The sequence below is a fragment of the Drosophila teissieri genome, chromosome X (assembly GCF_016746235.2).
Source record: "Drosophila teissieri strain GT53w chromosome X, Prin_Dtei_1.1, whole genome shotgun sequence".
NCBI classification, from domain to species: domain Eukaryota; kingdom Metazoa; phylum Arthropoda; class Insecta; order Diptera; family Drosophilidae; genus Drosophila; species Drosophila teissieri.
The window spans coordinates 4,210,572-4,233,983 of record NC_053034.1 but is presented as its reverse complement, the minus strand read 5'-3'; the positions used below and the strand labels follow the sequence as shown (position 1 = coordinate 4,233,983).

At 42.9% G+C, this 23,412-nt stretch overlaps 1 protein-coding gene across 1 annotated transcript in view; it reads left to right on the top strand.

The window, feature by feature from the left end:
* The window catches only part of LOC122623761 (optomotor-blind protein), a 57,008-nt gene that overhangs the window by 5,852 nt on the left and 27,744 nt on the right, over positions 1 to 23,412 (top strand). Inside the window, exons 3-4 of the mRNA XM_043803083.1 lie at positions 17,809 to 17,922; positions 17,992 to 18,154. Of these exons, the coding sequence (XP_043659018.1) occupies positions 17,809 to 17,922; positions 17,992 to 18,154 (277 nt within the window). The remainder of the gene's footprint in view (positions 1 to 17,808; positions 17,923 to 17,991; positions 18,155 to 23,412) is intronic.

Sequence of the window (23,412 nt, the reverse complement as noted above, 5' to 3'; positions counted from 1 at the left end):
GAAGCCGTAGGCTCAATTAAATGGGCGTGTCCACCTTCCAGTTTTTTATTTTCCCATTTTTTATTTCGTATATATTTCCCCAAGCTTTCCTCCACAAAGTCATTAGCGGGCGGGGGAAAAGGGGTCATTTGGGGGTTGAGGGCGAAATTTTGTTATAGTGTACAACCCTCGAAGAGCCAAACAAATCCCACCCACAGTCCCCCATTTCCTACTTCCCATTTTCCCCGCTTTGCCATCTTGGAAACGTTTTTCATAATTGTGTTAAAATTGTCGTCCTGCAAAAGGGGCAGGAAAAATTATCGATGTGCTAAGTTGACAAATACGTGAAGGTGAAGGGGGTTACGAAAAATGCCCCTTCTAAATTACACTTAATTTGCTTAGTAACTTGGAAATTTCTTCGGTTCTACGCTGTAATTTTCCTTTCTCCTATTTGGGCAAAAGCCCTCTTTCAGTGCCCATACGAAATTCACTTGACAATTTTCAGTTCGATGAAAAATGCATAATTGGCATAGCGATAGATTGACCCTCCACATGCATCGTGGATATATATCCTTTGGGTTTCGCTCGACTCTTGGAAAATTCATGAGTCCATTGGATAATTTGCACGTAATTTGATTTCAAATTGATTTCGCCGGCTTGCCGTGCAGAGCTTATGGAAAATTGGTGGGATCCCACAGATAACTGCACACGTCGTGTGCGTGCATTACAACCAGTAATTATTTACAAAAAATTTGTTCATTTAGCCACTGCGCAATTTACTACTCTTCTTTGTAGCAAAAGATACGCATATTGCCTATAGCTTTTTATACAAAACATTCAATCATTAATGGAATACACATAACAGCAAGACTTTATTTAGATGTGTTTTTTCTAAGAACGCATTTTCACCAACTATTAAATTAGTTTTTATTATATTGGCTTCCAATTCCATATTCCCCGGATAAGTTTGCTTTAGGGTTTTTATGTGATCTTCACAAGACAACTATTTCGATCATAGCGGACTGCCGAACAACTCAGGATGCAATTTAAACCCGGCAAACAAATATTTTTACCTATCGGCGACTGTAAATTACATAAAATAAAACCAGTTTGGCCCAAACTACAATCCGTACCACCCAAAAACTGAAAGCCGAAATCCAAATACGAACACGACGCTGCTTAAATTACAATAAAAATGTCATAAAAAAATCTTAACAAATTAAAAAGCGACAGGCATTGGAGAAAAAGAGAGGCAACAAAGCATTTAAGTGGCGCATTTTCGGGGCTGTTAATTTAAATTGCATTTACGCCTACTTTAAATGAAATGAAAATTAATTTGAGGAACACCAAAATTTCAGTATTATTTTTTTTCTGTTTTTGGTTCGGCTAATTAAGTAAGCGCTTCCGTCGCCGGTAAAAATCCAAGTTTCCCCTCAACAAAAAAAGAAAATAATAAATAAATAAAGCGCCCACGCAGCGGAAGTTGCAAGTTGGAAATTGAAGCGCGGCTAGCGGTTTTCCTAACTTGGCTTAATGACGTCTGAGTTTTTGGTCAAAGAACCGCAACCAGCCGAAAATTGATGGTAACAAAATGCCGCTAAATGGTTTCGGTCTTAATCGAGAGAGAATTCAGCTGTTTACACGCTCCGCTTGGCTAATGAGACGTCAGTTTTGGTGGGCAACTGATAAGCCTAATGGGTGATTATCACATTTAAGGAGGAGGAGGTGTTGAGAATGGTGCAATAACTCTGCAACTCTGCAGCGAAAGAAGCGATTAGAATGCACACTGGCACAGTGGAATGAAACAGCGGAACGATGGAATGAAACACACAGAAAGGGGAACCCCGGAATTGGTACACATTTCGAACCCCAATCGCTCGACAACCATGAGCAACGCCTGGAATTCGAAACAGCCCGCCTTGAACTGCATGGAATGGAATATTTAAAACGCATTTGCGCTGGCTTCCAACTTTTTTCTCCGTCTGATAGTCCCTTTTCTCCACGGACAACTTGGAAATGCACAAAGCGAACAAGGCAAAATATGACAACCAACAACGACAGCAACAACCCAAAAGATGACGATGATGACGTCCTTTATAATGAACAACATGAGTTCAGAAGAACCCAAAAAGAAGAAAGGAAAGAAAATAAGAAAAACATAACCGAACAAAAAAGCAAAAACAGCGAGCAAAAACAAAAACTAAAATAAAAAAATTCGCACAAAGAATGGGGCAAGATATAAAAAAAAAAAAAAAGGGAATACCAACAACAACCTTAAGACAGAATGCCAGGCGAGTGAGCAAGGAGAGTGCAAGTGCAAGTGAGATGGCCTGCGTGGTCAGAAAGAGACAGCGTTAGCGAGGACGAAGACGGCGTCTTTTTGGCGCCAGAAAAATAACGACAATGCCTGACGAATGTGCGTGGAGTGGTGGTGGAGTCCGCTCAAAAATCGGGTCGGCAAAGGGGGAGGGGATCGACGACGGCGGGGCTCAAATATATAGCACTAAAGATCGATGTTTTTGGCAGACTTTCGAAGTCCCAACCTGCGAAGTATTCGAGCAAACAGAATTGTAGCCAAAAGACATGCTAAATTGTCATACATCTTATAAGCTGAATCACATGATATTTGTTGATCTCATAAATTGATTTGCTTATCAACATTTTTGATAGTAATCTTTGGAGCTAATATCTTGGCGGCTGCTGTTTTTTCATCAGTCGGTTTGTGTGGGACTGAGAACAATGCATTCAAGTTGTTAGCTGGACATGTGTTTGGCATTGGCGCTCAATAAGCAAAAAAAAAAGCAAAAAAACAGAAAAGGCAGAAAAAGCAGGAAAAAGCCTCTCTCAAAAAAGCAGAGAAAGTGATCGAGCAGACGACAAACAAGAAGAAGAAGTAGAAGAGGCTGCAGCGACAACAGCAACAAAAAAGAAGAAGCAACAGCGAAGACTAAAAGAAATGTCAAAAACAATGAGAACGGTCGAATGAATTTGACAAACATTTCCTAGATGTGCGATGGCAGATCAAAGCAAATCAGCCGGCAGAGCGGCAGCAGCAACAAAGTCAACGACAGTCGACAGCCTGTGGCCATCTCACTTGCACTCACCGTTCGGCAAAGTAGTCAAATTAGCTGTCTCTTTCACAGACAACAAAAAATACAGCATCCTGTGATTGTCGATCGCTGGCTTAATATTAATTATCAACTTGTGGATACTTTTGATTATTTTTTTTAAATATCTCAAATAAATATATTTTTTCGTTACCTTAATGTTTTGGTTTTAAGATATATTTTTCATTATTTTCTAAAAGTTTTTATTCTTAATTATTAAATTATTTTTAAAATTCCTACTTTTTTGTTCGCCCATGTGTTACTATTTTTGTACCCTTTTCGGTGTGCATTTGTCCTCGTGGCAAATTCACGCGTTCGAGGCGAACCCGGCTTGGCTTTTAGCATTAGTTTACACTTGATTAGAACGCTAATTGGCAAAAAAGGAAAAAAACGAAAGATATAGAGCAACACGATGGCAAAAAGGACGCTCACTGAGCTGGGAAATTTTCGCGGAAATGTGGCAGGCAGCTAAGCTGGTCCCCAAATCCTTTTGATCTATGCGATATACCTGAACCTGATCTTATCTTCGACTGGTGGAGAGAGCGGGTTTGATGGTATTTCAATTTTCCAGAAATTAGAAGTATCGTTTTCAAAAGGATGAACCAACGTCGTTCTTCCATTCATGTTGGCCAAAAGTTGTGGGTTTCTTTGGGCGCCGTAGTTTTGCCAAATGTTGCTAATGTTGCTTGACCAATGTCCAAAAATTTGCATTATGACTGTCAAAATATTCAAGCAAATAAATGTTCAAGAACTTGCATTACCTTCCCGACCCTTATCAAATTGCCCCCGAGTTATGGCAAAGCAAATGACTTAACTCGTTTGAATTAGCTGCCCAGCAGAAATACATTTCTAAAAATGGAAATGTTTAAATGTCAAATTCAGGAGTTTTAGTTTAAAGCCATCCTTCTGATGCCTTCTGATGGTGGCTCGTCTTCTTTTATCCCACCCCTCTGTTCTGGCTCCTATATGTACATATATTCTGGTCTGCCGAAGTTTTCTGAGGCTCAGGCGACGCTTTATGAATTTTAAGTGGCAAAAATTGACGAGTTGCTTTGGTTTTATTTTTTCTTTATTATTATTATTGCTGCTATGCACATGTCTATGTATGTGTGCATATTTATTTAATATTTTCTGGGCTGAAAAATTATACAAATTGTATGGGGCATTTGGTGCGTTTTAACTGCTCTGCGTGTTCTGTTTGCCTGATTAAGCTGCCAAACAAAATCCGAATCAGAGAATGAAACTGAAACAGAAACAGAAAAGAACACACATCGGCACAAAATACAGCTACGTTTTTGGTAACACACACGAATTTATGTTGCCACTTGATTTTTATGAATAAAAATTCTTCTTATTTCGGTTTCGGTTTTCTGGGAAAATAAAAATCAAATTTATGTAGCACCTACGACATGGTCTCCGTCTCCCCCTTCCAGTTTTTCCTGTCGTGCGTTTTCCACGAGGGAAAATTAACACGAAGCCAAAAGGCAATTACGCACGCACATCTACAGAGTGGATAGCGTTGGAGGTTGGGTGTCCACAGTTCTTGCTCGAAATACAGTGGGCACTAGCAGGCTGATGGGCCAATGGGGTGCAGATATCACCAACTCACTCTTGTTGCACTCACTACATGCACTTCTTTATTCAATCTGATTGATAAGTTTAATATGCTTTAAAGCTTTCATTATTGGGTGGCGTATTAAGGGAGTTTACTGTAGTGGTTCTGAACCGTTGTGGATTGTGGCTTTGAGGTGTCAATGACGTGTGCTATCCGCTTGCATTCAGGCCAAAGTTCTTTTAAACGGGCAGTATATAATATGTCAGCAACTTTGTAATACTATGTACAAAATTAACAGTTTAGCCAATAGGAAAATAGGTTTCAACAAATTAGTTCAACAATTACACCAACGACTGCAAAAGCAAGAACTTATACAGCCAAACAGGAAACTATGCCAAATAATAAAAAACCAACAACTCAGCCGAAAACTACTCCAATATGTTCACCAGCATTTACACCAACGAACTACTATGAACTTATTTAGAGTACAGGAAACCTGCTAAAGAACATAGCTTTTTGCATTCGACTAGCTATCTCTGTCTGTGCATCTCACTGACTCTTTTGCACCTCCCACCGCTATTTTGTGTGTGTGCAGTCAATTAACGGCAAACAAAAGTTTTGCAGTCTGTGCTGCGTTTTGCCCGACTTCCACACCCCCCCCCACTTTTCAACCCACTTCATCTAGTGGGTGACGAAAAAGAGGAGGTTTACATATATATACATACATACATATATATAATTTCACAGCAGCACCAAAACTTTTTTGCTTTATGCCTTACATATGTATGGTGTTGTTTTGCTGTTATATTTTTTGTAAGTTGTTTTGCTTTTTGTTGTTTGTCTGCCTGCATCGCGTTAATTGAGTGTGAAGTTGGGCTTTTGTTGTTGTTGTCGATTTTAATTGTTAAGCAACAAAGGCGCGAAATATGTTTTAGCTGTTTTGGCTTTTAATTAAGCTGCCAGCCCGAAAAAAGTTGCGCGAAAAACGTAAGAAAAAATCCAAAGTGAGGCAAAAATAAAGAAACGTAAGAAGCAGCAGATTGCGTGCAAGTGGCAGTAAAAAGTGTTGATTTCATTAAAAGCATTAAAAGCAATTGCAGCAACAAAGTCAAAGTCGCACTCTCCATCTCTTTCTGTCGTTTAGGCCGCTCTGGTTAAAAAATATATTATTTTCTTCGTTGTTTTTTTTTCTTTCCTTTTCTGATCGTGTGTTGACTGCATTTAATTGTTGTTGTGCACATGCTTTTGACGGTGACGACGACGTCGGCGTCGCTGCTCGCGTTCGTTGTCACTTGAGTTAACAACTCGATTACACGCTCTGCCTCTGCCAGCGTCGCAGCCGACGCTGCTGTCATCGCCGCCGGCCATGTGCAATTTTTTGAATTATTAATGAATCTCAGCAACGGCCGCAATAAAACGGCAGAGAAGCCTGAAAGAACGAAACGAAGTTGAAGCTCCCAACTTGACCATACCCTTCACTCCTTGTTTTGTCTTTAATGCTGCCAAAGCATGCTTCTGCGACTTCTGGCACAGGCAATCATTATTGTTAGATTCCAGAATCTTCAAAACAAGAATTTCACTTAGATGCTCGCATGGCGAGTCTGCTAGCTTGTATTGCGTTGTCTACGGAGATAGCACCGATTTAAAAAGTCAAAGTAAAGTTTTCGACTGCAAAAGTCTCATAAATATGTCCATACCAAATTGCACATCTCCACCTAGTTCCCAAGACCTCTGGTATCGGAAATGCCCATCAATCGTTACAGGGTATGAAAACGGCAGCAGAGGAAGAGCATGAACAAAGCAAAGCAAGTGGTGTGTAAGGCAGCCGGATCGTGTTAATAAAAAACAATTAATATTAAGTGTATGTTTAGTGCGGCTCTTGACGCTGTTGCTGTTGCTTTTGCTGTTATTGTTGCTGCTGTTGTTGCTGCTGCACTCGTTGATTATTTGTACTATTAACGCGTTGTCGGCAGAACTCGTTATCTGCCGTCTCCCTCTCGTCGCGTGTAATTACTTTTAGTTGGTCATAATTTGTCAATAGCTATTTTGTTGCACTGCCAATTGCCAGGCAGTCGTCAGCAGTCAGCAGTCAACGACAATTGCAATCCCCCAGCAACAACAAAAAAACCAATGCAACGGAAGTGCAAGTGTGCAATCGTGTGTGGAGAAAGAAAGAGAAAAAAGACAAACACAGTGAAAGATAGAATGAAGGAGGGTATATAACAGAAAGTGGAACAAGTTAGGTGACAGGCAGAAACAACTTGGCCAGATCCAAACTGTGATTGACAACCGTCAATTGCGGGAATTCACAGCGCCGATGGAATTCCATTACTCGCCGCTCGTTATTCGCTACTCGTTGTAATTGTAACGGTACAATTAAAGAATATAGTGCGAGGATAGTTGCAAAGCTTATAGTGCTAAAAATCACACTCGCAACTACTGCTTACTCGCTGCTCCACAATTTGTTCGCCTAATTACTGGATGAATTGCTGACGTCTTGTTGCTTAAACTAAGTTGAGAGGTCAGAAGAGTTGATTTTTCAAATCTGCACTCGTTACTTAGCAAGAGGACTTGCCTTCACAGCGCTGGTTAATTAGCATAATTGAGATAACTCGATGGCCGACCCGAACGCACACAATAGTAGGTAATCCCCATTTAGTGAAACCCCGGTCCCTCCGGGCTTTTCTCCCTCTTCCGGTTCTCTTCGCTCTTATTCTCGGTCCGCTGGTCAAATCCCTCTCTCTCTCTCAACCTGTTCCCGCTTCCCTGCGCCGGCGCCTGATCAAATTTGAGCGAGCAAAATAGCACATACGGGGAAGACAAAGGGAGGCGGAAGAAGATGGGTATGGGCAGGGCCCAGAAAGGGGGAGAAGGTCAGCTGCCTGGAGGGATCTGATCGCAACCCTCGGGGGTTTGTTTTTGCCTTTCTTTGTTTGATCCGTACCTATAGCGCCAGGTAAGCCACATCCTCTGTCCTATGTTCTCGGATCTCATCCTGATTCCACCTCTCATCTCTCTTAGCTTCTCCCCGTTTGGTTTGTTTTGTTTGTTTTTCGGTCCTTTTCGGTCTCTTGGTTCTCCCTTCACGTCTTCTTCATATGGCCACTTGTCCAGTGTCGTTTGTATCTGCATTTTATTATCATCAAAGGCCGCTGGGCTTTTTGGCTTCCTCCTCTTCCCTGTGCCCTTTGCCGATCCTCGTATTTGGCCCTTCGTCTAACTAAGTAGAATGCCCTTCTTTTGAGTCTTATAGTTGTACCCTGGTGTCGTAGTATCAGTTATCACTACCCATTTCTGTTGGAATCGAGTTCAATCTCTACTTCGTATTATGACTTCATCGTTAAGCTGGATAAGCTGTTGAGTATAGTTTAGGTTTCCCAATTTTTTGGGTAAGTTTTCCTGGGGAGTGGTCACCTCTATCTGGTCATCTACTTCTCCACTATCTCGCTGGATCCCCTCTCTTCGGGTTGCGCCCCTGGCTTCTCAAGGAGCGGAGGCCCATTGGCAAAAGGTAAACAGACCACAAATTGGACAGTGGAACACATGTTTGGCGCGTTAAATGCTCGAGCGTGTTATTTATAACGTTTTTTATGCGCTCAACAGCTTCGCAGCCGGGCCAACCACTTGCTCTCTCTTCGCCTTCGCCGTCGCCGTCGTCTTCCTCTTCCTCTTCCTCACTCTCTTCAGTCTTCCTGGTCCGTCTTCTTGGTGCTGAGCCATGCTGGTGGTGTTGTTGTTCTTGTTAAGACGCGTGTACCCAGTTGCCCCTCGTGTTTTGGCCAGTTGCTGCCGTTGTTGTTTGGTCAACACCTTTTGTAGACTCTGGCTCCGGGCAAAAACGAAAAAGAATCCCCCCGCCGTCTCCGTTTCTGTTTCTGTGGTGAAGAAAGGGGCTCTGAAGAAACCAAGAGCAAACATGGAAAAAAAAAACGGCAGCAGTTGTAAGTTTCTGTTTGTTCTTCGTCGTGTTTCGTGCGACCGCAAAAATATGCGTATGGCCATCGTCCCTTTTTTGGCCTTATGACAGGCATCGGTCATCGGGGTCTCATCGAGTCCTTGAGCACAACTGACACACACAGCACACGCAATGTCCTACGGAGCGCCACCAAAAACCAAAAGAATTCCCATTCTGGATCAAGATCGGTATCTCAGAAAGGCAGTTAAGGCGTCTCAACTGCATGAAAGTCACGAAGAGTGAGAAAGGGTTTTATCAAAAAGGAGCGGGTAATATATATAGTTGGTTAGAAATATTAGATCGAGATGGGCCGCGGAAACCATTCAACAATCTGCAAACGCTCCTTCAGTAAATATGATTTTGTGGCAAAGCCAGCTGTCTTCAGCTGTGCAGTGCAACTTGCTACCAAATCTCTGGAAAAAGAACAAGCCCCAAGCAACAGGAGATTCTGCTGCAGCAGAAAGCAAAAGAATCGCACGGTTTCGAGGAGAAACCCAACAGAATTCAACAGGTGAACACAGTAGATCTCTCTGCCGAGATTCTTCCCCCGGGGTTCTTTATATTTCCTATATTTCTTCTTTTTTTTGGGCCTTATCAGGGGAGGATTGCGAGGAGGTTTCTGCGAATCGTGTTGATTTGATTTATTTAAAACCAACAGAACAAAACGCACAGGCAGGCAACGAGAGAGAATGCGAATTTATCGCTGTTCGATCATAAATAAGAATTATATAAACATGCGTTTGGAACCTCAGTGCACACCACCCATGAATGGGAATGGGTCCCTCTCTTCTTATTTTTTTCTTTGTAGTTTGTGTGTTTCTTCTGTGGGCTGAAACAAGTTGCAGTATGTTGTCCGTCTTCATCATGATGAAGATTATGATGATGGGGCTTGGAGTTCGCCGTGTGTGGGACACATTAGAATCCGGTCCTTGGGCTGTCCTGTCTCTCAACCGCATGTCGGTTATGTTAACAACATTTAAACGCAGCTCGTTTAGAATCTGAATCTTCCCCATTGAGAAACTGGAAACTGGAACTGGCAACTGGGAACACGGAGCACGGAGCACTGAAGGCTGGAGCCTGAAGCCTGGAGCCCGTGGAACGTGGAACCTCGAGCCTAGGCTCGTTATGTGCCCTCCGCCTTGTTGACTTTGAGGATTTATGAGTGTCTGACGTGTGTGATGACTGTTATTAGCTGCGTCCGCGTCCTCAAACCGAGCTTACAACAATTCAACCAACAACTTGCCAACAATCTCAGCAGCCAGCCAACAAAGCATTCAGCACTGAGAGAAAAACTGGTGTTACCATCACAAATTACTTCAAATTGAAATCTTTTAAAGAAGGAACTTTAATTCAATTGTGGACTTTGGTCTCTGGGAAAAGTAAAAAAATCAGTCGATAATATTTAATAGTATGGATATTCTGCACAGTGCAGGGAACAATCCCAGGCAACCTCCACATTTCCCGGTTTTCAGAGCTGCTTAAACGGATGTGCGGATGTGTGCATCGACATGGCCATCGGTGTGTTCCCCACACACCACCTTAAACTCCACCCCTCTGAATCATCATCATCATCTTCTTGGTCGTGATCGTGATCCGAACCACTCAAGAAGGATCTGCTTGGATCTTGGTTATGTATTGTGCAGGGAAAAAGGCAATGCAAACAAACAAACAGAAACGCGTTAATGGCGCCTACCACCATAATTTAGACATTAAACGTGGGCGCAGGGGGCGTGGCAGCCATCGAGACTGTTTGTTTTAGCGATTACTCACTGTACATCAAATTAAGTTGGGGGTAGAGTTATGCACCCTGTGGCAATTTGAAGGGCTTATAAATAAGGATTTCATTTGATTAAAATGTGTATTAAGAACTGCTGATTTTTTGAATAAATTATTGCATAACTACGGCCATTTCAACTTTGGTTTCTACTAAATCAATGAAATTAATACTTTACGTTACATTTGTATAACCTGAAATATTTATTATTTAAATATAATTTTTTTTTTTACTGATGACAAAAATAGTTATACACCCGTTATTTATAGCCAATTAATTATTATTGCCATAAACGCATGGGACAGTTAAAAGTATTCGTAAGGGAAATAATCATATGCATCCCAACTTATTATTTATTTCTTTCTGCCCCTTTAATGGCTTTCAACTGCGACAATTTGTATGGAGATGAGCTCAGTCAGCTTTCAGTCGATGGCCCTTCTAATTCCACTCCGCAGCGTCCAATAGTAGAGCATCTTGAGCGCATCTTTCTTTATCCGCTAGCTTTTGAGCTCACTTGAGCACTAAATGCGCATAAATTACTTACACTTTGGCAGGCAAACATTGACAGGGAAAAAATAAAGGAAGTCCAAAGCTGGGGGCCACGCCCACTGAACCACCCACAGAGCCACCCACAGAGCCACCCACTGAACCACCCATCGAACCACCCACCACTACACAAAAGTTGGCAAACGAGCTGCAAAGCATTTGACGCACAATTTAATTAAATATAAGACAAACTCTCTCTCTCTCTGTTTTTTTTCGCCCCCCTGACAAAATGTATTTAAAACTTGGCCATAAATAATTTAGCACCAACTTTGGGGTCGTCCGTGTATCTATGAGATATTTTCTTGCCATTTCTTGCCGCTCCCATTTCCCTGCTGGCTTGGTGCAAATGTCACTGCTGCTGCCACTTGGGAAATATTCTCCTGTGAAATCGCATCTTGGCCAAAACCAACTTGAGACACGGGCCAAGAACCTAATTGAGGTTGAACCAATTAGTGGGATCTTAAATTAGCCAGGGATCTTTGACCCAAAAAGGGCCAAGGCAAATAGGTATGCAAACAAGAGCCTACAATATGCGCCACGAGATTCATTGAATCCGACTGCAATTAGAGTTTTTAAGTTGAGAGTTTTGCATTTTCCTTCTACGTCAACAGTTGAATTGATTAGGCTTATATAGTATAGTGTAGTCGCATGTGATAATCTAAATCAATCATTATAGTCGTATGTAGTAAATGTAAACGTTTCTTTTTTCTCGTTCTTTAAATGCAAATCAGAAGCATCATATTTTATTCAACCGATTTGCCTGCGTTGCATGTGCGACAAATGAAAATGAAATAAAAATTGCCGCTAAATTGTTATGCCAATTGTTGTTGCTGCTGCCTTTGATTATTGTGCGAAAAGTCACACAACTGACGAAGCCGCCGGCGTGCATATTAAACAGGCTAAAAGCCAGAGGAAACTGAAAATTATTAATAAATGAATGCAAATAATCTGGAGGGGGGTTATAAAAGAACGCACACTCGTCCACTGACAAATCAAAAGCAAAATTAAAAAAAAAAAACAAAAAAAAGGGTTAAGAACATTTCATGCATGCAAATGAGCTGGCGAGCAAGAGAAATGGCCAATGGGCGGACCAAGCGAAAAAAAACTGACCGGCAATCCAGAAAAAAATATACAAAATAAAGCAAGCCAAGCTAAAATAACAAAGCAAAGGCACACACACGAAAATTAAACAAAAAAAAAAAACAATATAATAATAAAACCAAATACAACAAGAAAAGACGAAAAAGATGCGGGGGCGTCACGCCATCTCTTTTCCACCGAAGCGGGGGACACATGTGGAGAAAAAGGGACAGCAACAGCCCAAAAGCGGAGCAGGTGAAGCAAGGGAAAGAGAGGGGTAGCTACACAAAGAAAGAGAGGGGCTGCATTTGCAAGGTTAGAATTTGCAAATAAAATAAAATAAAATAAAAAGGGTGTGTTTGTGTGTGTGTGTTCTTTTTTTTTTTCGTTTTCCTGTGTCAATTGACCGAAAATGATGGCGACCAAAAAAAAAAACAAAAACAAGAACCAAGTGTTTCAGCAAAAATGGCGCAAATTCATGTGTGCATTTCCGTGTGCGAGTATGTGTGACAACCGCCGCAATTATGAGCAATTATAACAAACAAAAAAATATAAATAAAAAACAAAGAAACAATACAAAGGCAGGCAAACAAAAGCGGCGACAACACCAAATAAGAACAAACCAAAGCAAGAAGGGGTGGACCTTGTTTGTGTATTCCTACATACAGATATATAATTATCCATATTGGCGGTGTCCGCTCGAAGTACACAGTAAACGACTTTTGTTATTCGAACTCGCGCTTTTAATAATATACTTTTAGCATAACAGCACACGTTTCAAATTTGCCTAAGCAGAAATAACAGACTTTCGTATACTTTCCCTTTTTTTGCCTTACAAATAAATATGAAATAAATAAATATCCAGAAGAGAGCGCGTGCTTGAAAATCTGTTGATGTTTTTATTTCCCCCGCATAATTGGAATGTGTGGTTTTTGCTGCACTTGTCAAAACGCCACTTGTTGAGGCTGTTTTTTATGTGGCCCATGCCCATCCGCAGACAACATAAATCAACACCCAGAGTCGCCGAGTGGCTGAAATCCGAGTTTTCAAAGCCTGACCCCGCGACTCCGCGACCCCTGAACCCTTGTCTTTCCTTTCCGCTTATCTGCGTGACAACTGCATTTCAATTCATAACAATTAAGTCGAACAACAGGCGCGGAAACTGTGAACAGCTAATAATCGGGGGACTGACAAAAAAAACAAAACAAAAACAGAGTGAGGGGCGGCGACTGCGAGAATTCTAATCGACGGCAAGGTTAACGGGTTCAGCCATGTTTTATTTTTTTCGATTTTTCGATTCCCCCCCAAAAAATATGGGTGCACAAGGAGGGCCCCTCCCCTCCTCGCTCCTCATTCACCTTATCAGGCAAGAAAAGTCGCCGCGATGACAACGCCACAATCTAATCGCTACCCTCGATAAGGATGCGCCAAGTGATGCAAATGCTATCTAAAGTTCGTATACCCTAACTATATTATTATTTTAAGGTTTAATTGGATTACTTTTTAAAGCTTTGTACCTTTCTATGAGAGTAACTTTTACAGAAGCAACTTATATGCATGCTCTATTTTTAGGGCATTCAAAATTCGTTCAGTTTCGGTTGATATCACGATTGGCTTCGCTCGTTTCACGCTCTCCCAAAATGAAGCGATCAAATTGTAATTACACCCGATTTCCCACATTTGATTTATTCATTGCGCCAGATTTATGCTCAGGGTCAGCAGGCCTTTGATAAGGAATAGTTTTCAGGCGATAGTTTTTCCCCATACAAGCTACACAAATTTTGTTGTAAAAACTTTTCCCCTTTAATACTGACTTCTTTCTGCTGGTGGTGTTGCCCGGCTCCCCGATGATCCTGTTTCGGGGTCCCAGAGTTTCGGTGCCTCCGATCTTAATGACATGGCCATTCATTTCGGGCCAAAACGAGACGGGAGTGGGCGTTACCACTAACTGACAGGCTAAAACAAACGGGCAGCGTGTTTACGAGGACTTGGGGCCGTGGTTATGCCTTCATAAATTGTTTTATTATTATATAGACTTGATATATGGCCCAGCCACTTGGTCAGTCAGTCTGGGCCTGTCAGTTTATTGGTTTAACTAATTTGCCCCGATCCTTCGACTCCACTCGTCTGTGTCTGCGTGTGTCTGCGTGAGTGTGTGCGTGTGGGTAATTAACGTTTATGATGCAGCTGCCTTTTGGTCCTTGTTTGTCTCCACATCCACATTCACATCCACATCCAGTTAGCAAGTTCCCAGTTCCGATGGGTCTCACAAATTTGTCAAATACCCAAACGATGCACATCTGTAAAATGCAAAAAAACATTCCCTTTTCCGCAAGCAATTTGCATGCAATTGTCATTCAATAAAATTCAAATTAAATGCAATGCAAAAAGTGACCAAATAAATAAATCAACCGAAACAACAGACAGATGTTCTCTAGGCAAATGATGTAAGATGATGATGAATATGCACCCTTTTTCGCAGGTTGTATCGGAAATCCATTGGCAATGTGTTGACAAAGATTAAGGAGGCACTCCGAAAAACAAAAAAGCGACAGCAATTTTGTTGTCACAAAGCCAAACTGTCAACGGATCCCCGATCCTCGATCCCCGATACCCAGCCACTATTTCTTGAGGGTTTCCCCGTACTACTGCTACCAATTTTCGGTTCCCTTTGGGCCAACTGCAGGTGCTACTTTAATCCCCGCGCCTTGTTGACAAAAAGGAGAGCCAAAAACCCACGAATGCGTTTTGCAAGCCAACCTCTGTTGGTTTTTATTTTCTTGTTGTATTTATTTATTTTTTATTTTTCTGTCGGCACTGCCAGTGGTGTCCCTCCTTCTGTTTGTCCCCCTGTATCATCTCCGTTGCAGCCTCCTTGCCTCGGCTTCTCTTTCTACTTTTGGTGTTTTCGAGCTGCTGTTTGATTGACTATCAGATAATGCATTGACGCTTCTAAGGCAGGTCGGCTGCCTCACCTCTTACCTGCCAGCGAGAGCGGCACAGGTGCGTTAATAGACGCCAGGAGGGTCGGGAAAGTGGACAGGACGCAGGACACAGGACACGGGACGCAGAACTCAGGGTACACAGATGTCACCTGCGGATCCGCTGATGGCATCGCTAATCGATTACATGGCCACCGCAAGCAGCCAAGATTTAGATAAGTGTCATAGGGCTCACTTTGCCGGCGTTGAAGGATCGGTTTTGTTAAAAAATAACTGAAAAGTTAGGAAACAAAACTCACAAAAATGCTCAATTTTAATTGCTGTTTCTAACACATTTCTGAGAGGGTTTTTTTTAATGATCCCCTTTAATAAATACAATTTTTACACAATTTTTTAGTAAGTGCCAAAACTTCTTGTCTTGACCTTATTTCGAGTTCTCAACTTTACTCTTAGTTTTTCATTATTGCTTGTGCCTCATTTCGGTTCTTACCAGTATTTTTTCCTGTTCCTGTTTACTCTGAGCCCAACCCAATTACAACTCAATCGTTGAACATTTTATTTTCGGGCCGGGTTAATTGATTAGCCATTAACCCCTATGTGGGCCTGTCGAGGACAACTGAGCGACACCTTAACACTCAAGAGCTCAGCGGAGAAAAACCAAATAAAAAAACAGAAAAAAATAACAGAAACGCAGGGAACGCACTGAGCCTTAATTAAGCTTAATTATGGGCTCATGGGCTCCTTCTCGTTGGCGTTTTGCGTTGCCAACTGCCTTCAACACTTTTGGCCGGGGGAAATTGAATTAGCCGTGGTGGCTCTCCGTTAAAATGTGTGTGGCAAAAACAAACAACGACGCTGGGTGCTCTGGTCAAAAGGTGCAAGTTTTACACGTAACGATTTGCACGAACCTGAATCTCGGTTTCGGTCTCGGTCTCTCGGTCTTTCGGTCTTTTGGTCTTTTGGGCCAGAAGCCTGAAGTCTGAAGTCTGGCGTCTTCGGAGCCAACAGAGCCTGTGGAACCAGCACAAACGAGAGCAAATCGTTTTGTTGTCGAGCAAGCCAGGCTTTTCAGTCCGAAAAAGAGAAAAAGTTAACAAAAAAAAACAGAAATACAGCGTGTGGTGTGGGCCCAGGAAACTGGCTCCAAAGTCGGCCTCGCTTGGGGCCATGTCTCTGGTCTCTGGTCTTGGTCTTGGCCTGGTCCCTGGTCCCTGGCCATAACAAGCTGCCAACAACTGGCGCCAAGTGCTCAATAATGTTAACGAGCTATTCAGTTAAGACAACACACACACACACACACAAGCACACACACTCTCGAAAAAACAAAAGCCCAGGCAGCGAAAAAAAAAAAAAGAGTCCAAGCCAAAAGCCAAAGCCAAAAGCAAGGCAAGGCAGACAGACGTGCCTTCGTTCCTGGCAAATAAAAAATAATTTGCAGTCCAAAAAGGCAGGCAGACACCCCCTCTCTGGAAAAGGGGGTGCGCTCTCCTCCAAATAGAAACATCCTCGGTTCTGGGCTCGCCCTCCTCCATCGGCTCAGTCCTCAGTCCTCACTCTTCGGTCTTCAGTCCTCAGTCTTCAGGCCTCAGTCCTCAGTCCCGTCCAGTCAGTCAGACATCACTCAGCTTGTTAGCCCTCCTTCCACGCCTCTGGTATCCGAGGCCCCAGTCCTCCTCCTCCTCCTCCTCCTCACCCCACAATGTTTGTTGGTTTTTATCAAAATGCAGTCGCAGCTGATGATGATCTGTGAACATGAACAAGACGTTCGTTAAATTTGATTCATGAGGCGCTCTCGCTGCGAGACTCCCAACCTCAACCTGAATCTTTGGCACTGCAAAAAACAAATATATATATATATATATTTTGGAAGTTCTAAAGGGTTCTATACAATCTAGTATCACAGCTTCCTCTAGCCTTTTGTCTTTCAGCGGCACAAGAACCTAGATGGTTTGGGAAACGAGAAGTTCCATTGTTAAACTTCAATTCCATTTATCCAAATGTAGACCCCATTTTCCCGCAGTGCAACCGAGCTGAACCTGAACCCGAACAGCGATTGAGTGATTGCTACTTAAAGTTATAATTTTCATATTTATGCCCGTGTGTGTGCCGGGCGAGATCTCCTCTGGCCAGCGAAGATGCCCCTGCCTCCTTTGTCCAACTCCGGGTTCCTTTTTGGGTGGATGGGATGGCTGGGCTGCTGGGTTGCTGGGTTCCGAGACAACGGACAACGACATCGAATCGCATCGCATCGGAATCGCCTGTGTGTGTTCCCCCTTTTGGCCGGGCCATGTAATTTTCGAGTTTGCACATTGCCACCAACATGGCTAATCAACCTGGCCAAGAGGAACCTGGCACTCTGGCACTCTGCCTCTCTTTTTAGCCCAATTTGAATCCGAGTGGCGGGAATCGGAGAGTCGAGGAATCGGCATGCCGGGGGGAGCTGTGAGCTGGGAGTTTGCAGTTTGGAGTTCGGAGTCGAGCCGAAACAATTTGTGGCTTGGCGCCACTTGATAGCCCGACTGGTCTGGGGGTTTTGTTTGCCTTTGCTTTTGGCCAACTCGTAGTCCGAATCTGATAATGATGATGATGATGATTGTGCGAGTGCGACTGCGACTGCGAGTGAGACTGCGGTGGAGAGCAGCGATCTTCGCCGGACGGATCATTTTGGGCCCCGAAGGTGGGCCCCTGAGAACCAGAACGTGGTCTTGGTTCTTAGGCTTTATAAGCCGCACTGATTAATGTTTTATTTGATTAGCCCGAGAAAATGACCATAGCCCCCGCCGATATTCTCGTCGACCATCCTTGCCATAGCACACCCATCTCTAATCCCTCATTTCGCTCAACCCCTTTTTTGTGTTTACTCGTTGCAGACAAATGTTTCCGCAAATGAAATTTCGTGTTTCGGGACTGGATGCCAAGGCTAAATACATCTTGCTACTGGACATTGTGGCGGCGGACGATTATCGTTATAAATTTCATAATAGGTAAGTTTTAAGAGCATATGGTTTGGTTTCCAAATGCAATCGCTATAATCGTTTAAATCGTAATTACAGTCGCTGGATGGTGGCTGGGAAAGCGGACCCCGAGATGCCAAAACGCATGTATATCCATCCAGATTCGCCCACAACGGGTGAGCAATGGATGCAGAAAGTTGTTTCATTTCACAAATTAAAATTGACCAACAATATTAGTGATAAACATGGATTTGTAAGTACTGTACGTCTTCTTTGTTTACCGCATTAGTTATCTAAGATACACCACAACCACACCCACAACAAAAACAAAAACAAAAACACGATCCAAAAACTCAACGATGCCAAGGAATTCTACTGGATTTACAATTATTTAGCGTTGTTTTTAAAGGGGCTCTATTTTCTTCTTGATTACCATTGCGTGTGTATGGGAGAGTATCAACAGAGTGACTTTTTCTTCTCAATTCCCGAATAGTAAGTAGGCACTTTAGCTGTGGCTCATTCATTGGAGTTCCTGTTTTAAAAAGTAATTAACTCATTGAAGCTTGCCAGCAAAAAAAGAGCCACGATTCAACGGAACTTTAGCACATCAAAGCGAACATTATCTAGGCCCCATATCAAAGAGCCTGCGCCTAACACTCGGCACTTCAAATATCATCTCCACCAGTAAAGCCCATCTTCTTTTTTCGCTTTCTCATTTTTTCTGGTTCTTTTATTTTTCATTTTGTTGCTTATCAATGCGAATTTGCATGGCATCCGACTCGTTTTGGTTCGGGTTTGCACTTTGAAGTATATAGTACTCCATGGCTGGCTGGCTTATCTAAAACTTCTCACACGCATGAAGCGAATGGATAAGCGGATCGCCGATTCTGGATGGGGGGTACATAAAGGGGGGGCTGTAAAAGGGGGGAGGAGGGGGGCGCCAGGCGAATTGTCGGTGGACTTTTCATTTGAAGGCCGCGCTCGCGCGCTTCTTTTGACTTTGTAGTTGTGCCGACGCCGATCGCGTAAATTTCATCAACTGCTGGGCAAATTTTCATTTTTATTGATCGGACGGTGCGGTGGTGGCCACCCGTTGCGACTATACATATACACACAAATGTATATGTATATATATAGAGTCTTTCTCCCTCTTTCTCCTGCGTTCCATGATCATTATGATCTTGGGCGGGCGCCATGTGGTTCTGCAGTTTTGTGTCATGTCTCCGCCTCCTTTTACTTTTTTTTTTGTTTTTTTTTGCCTTTACATCTTGGCTCGTTTTGCATGGCGAGTCATAAATCGCACAGCGAACAAGCGGCGGATAAGGGCTGCCTACTCCTGCCCCCCATCACCCTCGTCACCCCCGCCGATCCCCCGGACAATTGGACAATCCGTGTCTCGTGTCCGGCGGTGTGCGTGGGCCTCCGCCTAAGTAGCCTGTGTTGGCCATTAATTTCGCTTAGTTCAAACGGCAAAATGCCGACGCTGCGTGTGGTGTGGCCAGCGATTCCGAATCGGTGTCCCAATCGGTAGGGCATTTATTTAATCAGGGGGTTCTTAATATATATTGGTATTTTCAGTCAATATTTCAATGAAATACCGTCGAGAGTTTTGCTTTCGAGCGCAGTTAGCCATGAGTAATTAAATTGTACTACATTCGATATTTCGACAATCTTAAGTATTGCGCTTTTGTAAGTATACTTTGTGAGCGCTTTTATTCTTAATCATATTTCCAACAAAGTTGCTGTTTCGATTTGCAAGAGTCAGCACATTTCTAGAGCTAGTTTATTGGTTTAGTTGCTTCGCTTTCTTGGAATTAAAATTACTTCTTTCCAAGGCGAAACACTCAGGCTTAGCCAACGGACATTGAAGACATAAATCAATATGTAATTTACTCAAATATCGGAGATAATGCTGTTTAACTTGTATAGTTTCTGGAAAAAACAACAACAACCCCTGTGTGTCGCCAGCTGTTGGCGCTCTCAAAAGCGTTATAATCATATAATCACGGGATAGCGCGGGGACCTGAGCGTTATTATAAAGTCTATAATTTAACACTTTTTGCGGTCGCCGTGGGGTCAATGTGGGCGGTGGTGGGTGATTTTATATGGGTGATTTCTGTTGTATTTTTGTCTACTTCTGTGCTGCCTGCTTCTCGCTGGCTGCGTGTCAAAACAACAACGTCGCAGGCCTTCAGAACTTCAGAACTTCAGACCCGCAATTCCGTAATTGTGGCCCACCTTTGTTCTGCCACATTCATATATACTATACTATACTATACTATACTAAGGTATGTGTGTATATAGCCAGCGATTCATTTGGATGAGGTGCCCCAAAGCGTTGCGGAAACGGAAGCGGCTTTTCATACATTGAAATGCACTTAGCGGGCGGCAGAAAACGCGCGCGTTTTTAAACGCCCTTTGCACTCGCTGAATTTGTGTGTATATGTATGAATGCCTGTTTGGCTGTATGTGCGCGGTGAGCGTGTGTGCGTGTTAGTCGGCCATGTTGCCGCAAAAGAGCCACCCTAATAAGGTATAATGAACCACCAAAGGGTCAAAGGGGGTGGGTCAACGAGAGGGTGGGTTGCAGGCGGCAGGAAGGTGTCGCCTAATGCGTTTAATTGTTGCAGTTCAAGTTGGGACACTCTCTACTCCAATTAGCCACCCCAACTACTTCTTTTCTATATTCGTCGTTTCGGTAAAACTCCCACTCATGGAAAGAAAAATGCGAAGAAGAAGCAAATTGAATGAATGAGCCAACTTTTTTCCCAGTGCCCAGAAATTATCCTCCCGTCAAAGTTGAAAAGGGGCAGAAAAAGATGTGAAGTACGGAGCTGGGGCGCATATGTCTGCTGCCATTAGTTTCCCCATAGTTCAAAGCATAGTTGGCCATCTTCTGTGTCCATTCAACCATGGAGAAGTGGTCTGGAGCATCATCCCAGCCAACGGATTTCCAATCCTCAGCATCCCATCCATGGATTTCTGAGCCGAGCAGACGAAGCGAAAATACAAAAAAAAAAAAAAATGCTGTCCAAGGAGAGGAACTGAACGGAACGGGTTGACAAACTAAACTCAAGTGGAGTTCCATTTCCGGACACGAACACGGACGCAAATCAAATTAATTGAGGCGCAAAACACACACACACGCACACACTCACACTCTGGAGAGTCCTTTGCCCATCCTGGGGATAAACCGTATTGTACCTACGCCGTTCAAGCTCAATCTCGGGCAGCGTTCTCTGGTGGTTTTCTTGAAACAATTCGCTTAGAAAATCAAAGGCGGCCCGCAACTGCACGTGTGTGTGTGCATGGGATATGGGCAATGGGATATGGGATATGTTATATATGGTAGATGGGATATGGCCAATTTGTCTGCTTTAGACGCGCTCTTTAAGGGCCATCCCGGGGTCAGGTAGTTAGGTGTTGCCCAAAATACAATTTGAAAGGCTCTTTTGAAGTTGACAGCCTCCGATTCAGATCCAGATACAGATCCTTGCCATCCTTGGCTTGGCTTGGCTCGTGTGGTCGAAGGTCTCGAAAGGAAGATAATATTTAAGGAGAGTGGGTTGGGGGCTCTGCACTGAATTGCTTTCAATTGGAGTGGATTGGAGTGGATGGAATGCTCATTGTGCCACCAATTAGGCACTGACAAAGTCTAATGTCCTGGCTACCTCGGCAACGAACTTGATCACCTCACTGCGAATCGATATAACTATTTTTATGATTATCAAGTGCTTAGGAGGGCTTTCATGAGTTAACAATGAACGATAAGGTGACAGAGTTTAAGCACATTTCTTTGTGATTTCGTAGGTTTTTTCGGTTAATCGATAAGGTATGGTTCTGTGAGTATCACTTTAAATTCATAGTAGATCTAAAATACTTGTAATTAATAGGTTTCTATCGGTAGGCTCCTGGCTTTCGCCTGCTTACTGTTTATGGAGGGGTGAGCAACCCCTGGAAATGCAACCCCCGAAATACTAAGCCATTAATGAGGATGCTTCCTACCTACTGATGGTGATAATAATGCTGCTGCTGCTTTGCTGTTGCAACCACAACTGCCTTTTGTGCCCATCATCTATATGTACATATATAAATAGGTGTATACATAAATGCCTGATTTCTTATCTAATGCCTAATGCCACCGCTATCTGGCGACCATATCATATCATGCGGTGCCCAAGAGTCCCAGTCCCGGTCGAGAGCAAAAGGGTATCATTGGCTGCCTATCAGTGGCGATCAGCTAGATTAGGCCTGCTGTTCTCCGCCGTTTTGCCAAGTGAAAGGAGCTATAACACCGGCAAGGCGACAGCAGCCCAACGTTTTTTTTTTTGCAACAGCTGGTTATTTGTGCCGTCTTTTTTTGTTTTTCGAGAAGAAACTGGTCTGAGCCATCAATCATTCAACTGATGGAAGCCACACGCAATTTGCCGGAGGGCGTAACTCGGTTTGGAGCATGGTAATGGGTTTGGGAATGGGAATAAAACCAGGTGGGATGGGAGCGCAGATTAAGTTGGCGCTTGTGATTGGAAAATCAGTTTTTTATGGTACTGCTAACTCCGTTTTGAGCCACAAAAACTATGCAGAAAATGGCTTGGCCAGATTTTAGTGCTGCTCTTCAAGAAAATTTTTCATTAATCACGTAATCGCACTGAGGAAGTTGTGAATTCTGACTGCTTACCGACTAAACCATTAAATCAACTGTTATAATTGAAAATTCTTCTAGGAGTTGATAAAATGGAATGCATTTTAAAAAATTTGGTATAGGCTTTGTGAATCCGCTTTAAATCGTATGAAAGAGTCAAATGCAACGATTAAGGATGTCCTTGTAAAATCCCAGAGCTCTTCAAGCCTTCAGTGGCTTCAGGACCTCTCACATTTAAAGTGCTGACGTTAAGGCCCTCGAATACAGGAGGGCAAATAAAACGAAACTTACCCCGGTACACTCTTCAAAGGCACAAATTTCTCGTCTCCCTTGCGCGACTTCATTTGAATATTAAAAAATTCCAAAACACAAAATGGAATTTTTATTTGCGATATTTTGTCGCACCTCAGCGACAACGTACTTGCCACCTCGTTGTACATTCAACATTTTAGTAGTGCCACCCCCCAAAAAATAAAACCGAAAAAAAAACTGACGACTGTGGACGGATCTCGGTTTTAATTTAACATAAAAGCGCGTTGGCCATTAGGCGCTCAACCAACCCCTCTCGAAAATAAAATAAAATAAAAAATACACACACATATATATAACATGTATATGTATATGTATAATGGTGGGGGTGTGGGAGGTGAAATTTATGAGGCATGCTCAGGTTTTTATTAGATTTTAACTAGGCCTGGCGCCAGGACGCTTTTTTTCAGGGCCGAACCCAGGAGTCAAACGTGCCAAAAACATTAAATATGTTAATTAGTTTCAACGCCCGTCGACCACAGAAACCTAAGCTAAATGTTCCAAAATTTGTGACAAAACACCCGAAAAAAAGAAGGAAAAAAGCAGGACTTTAAGTGCCGCTGGTCACG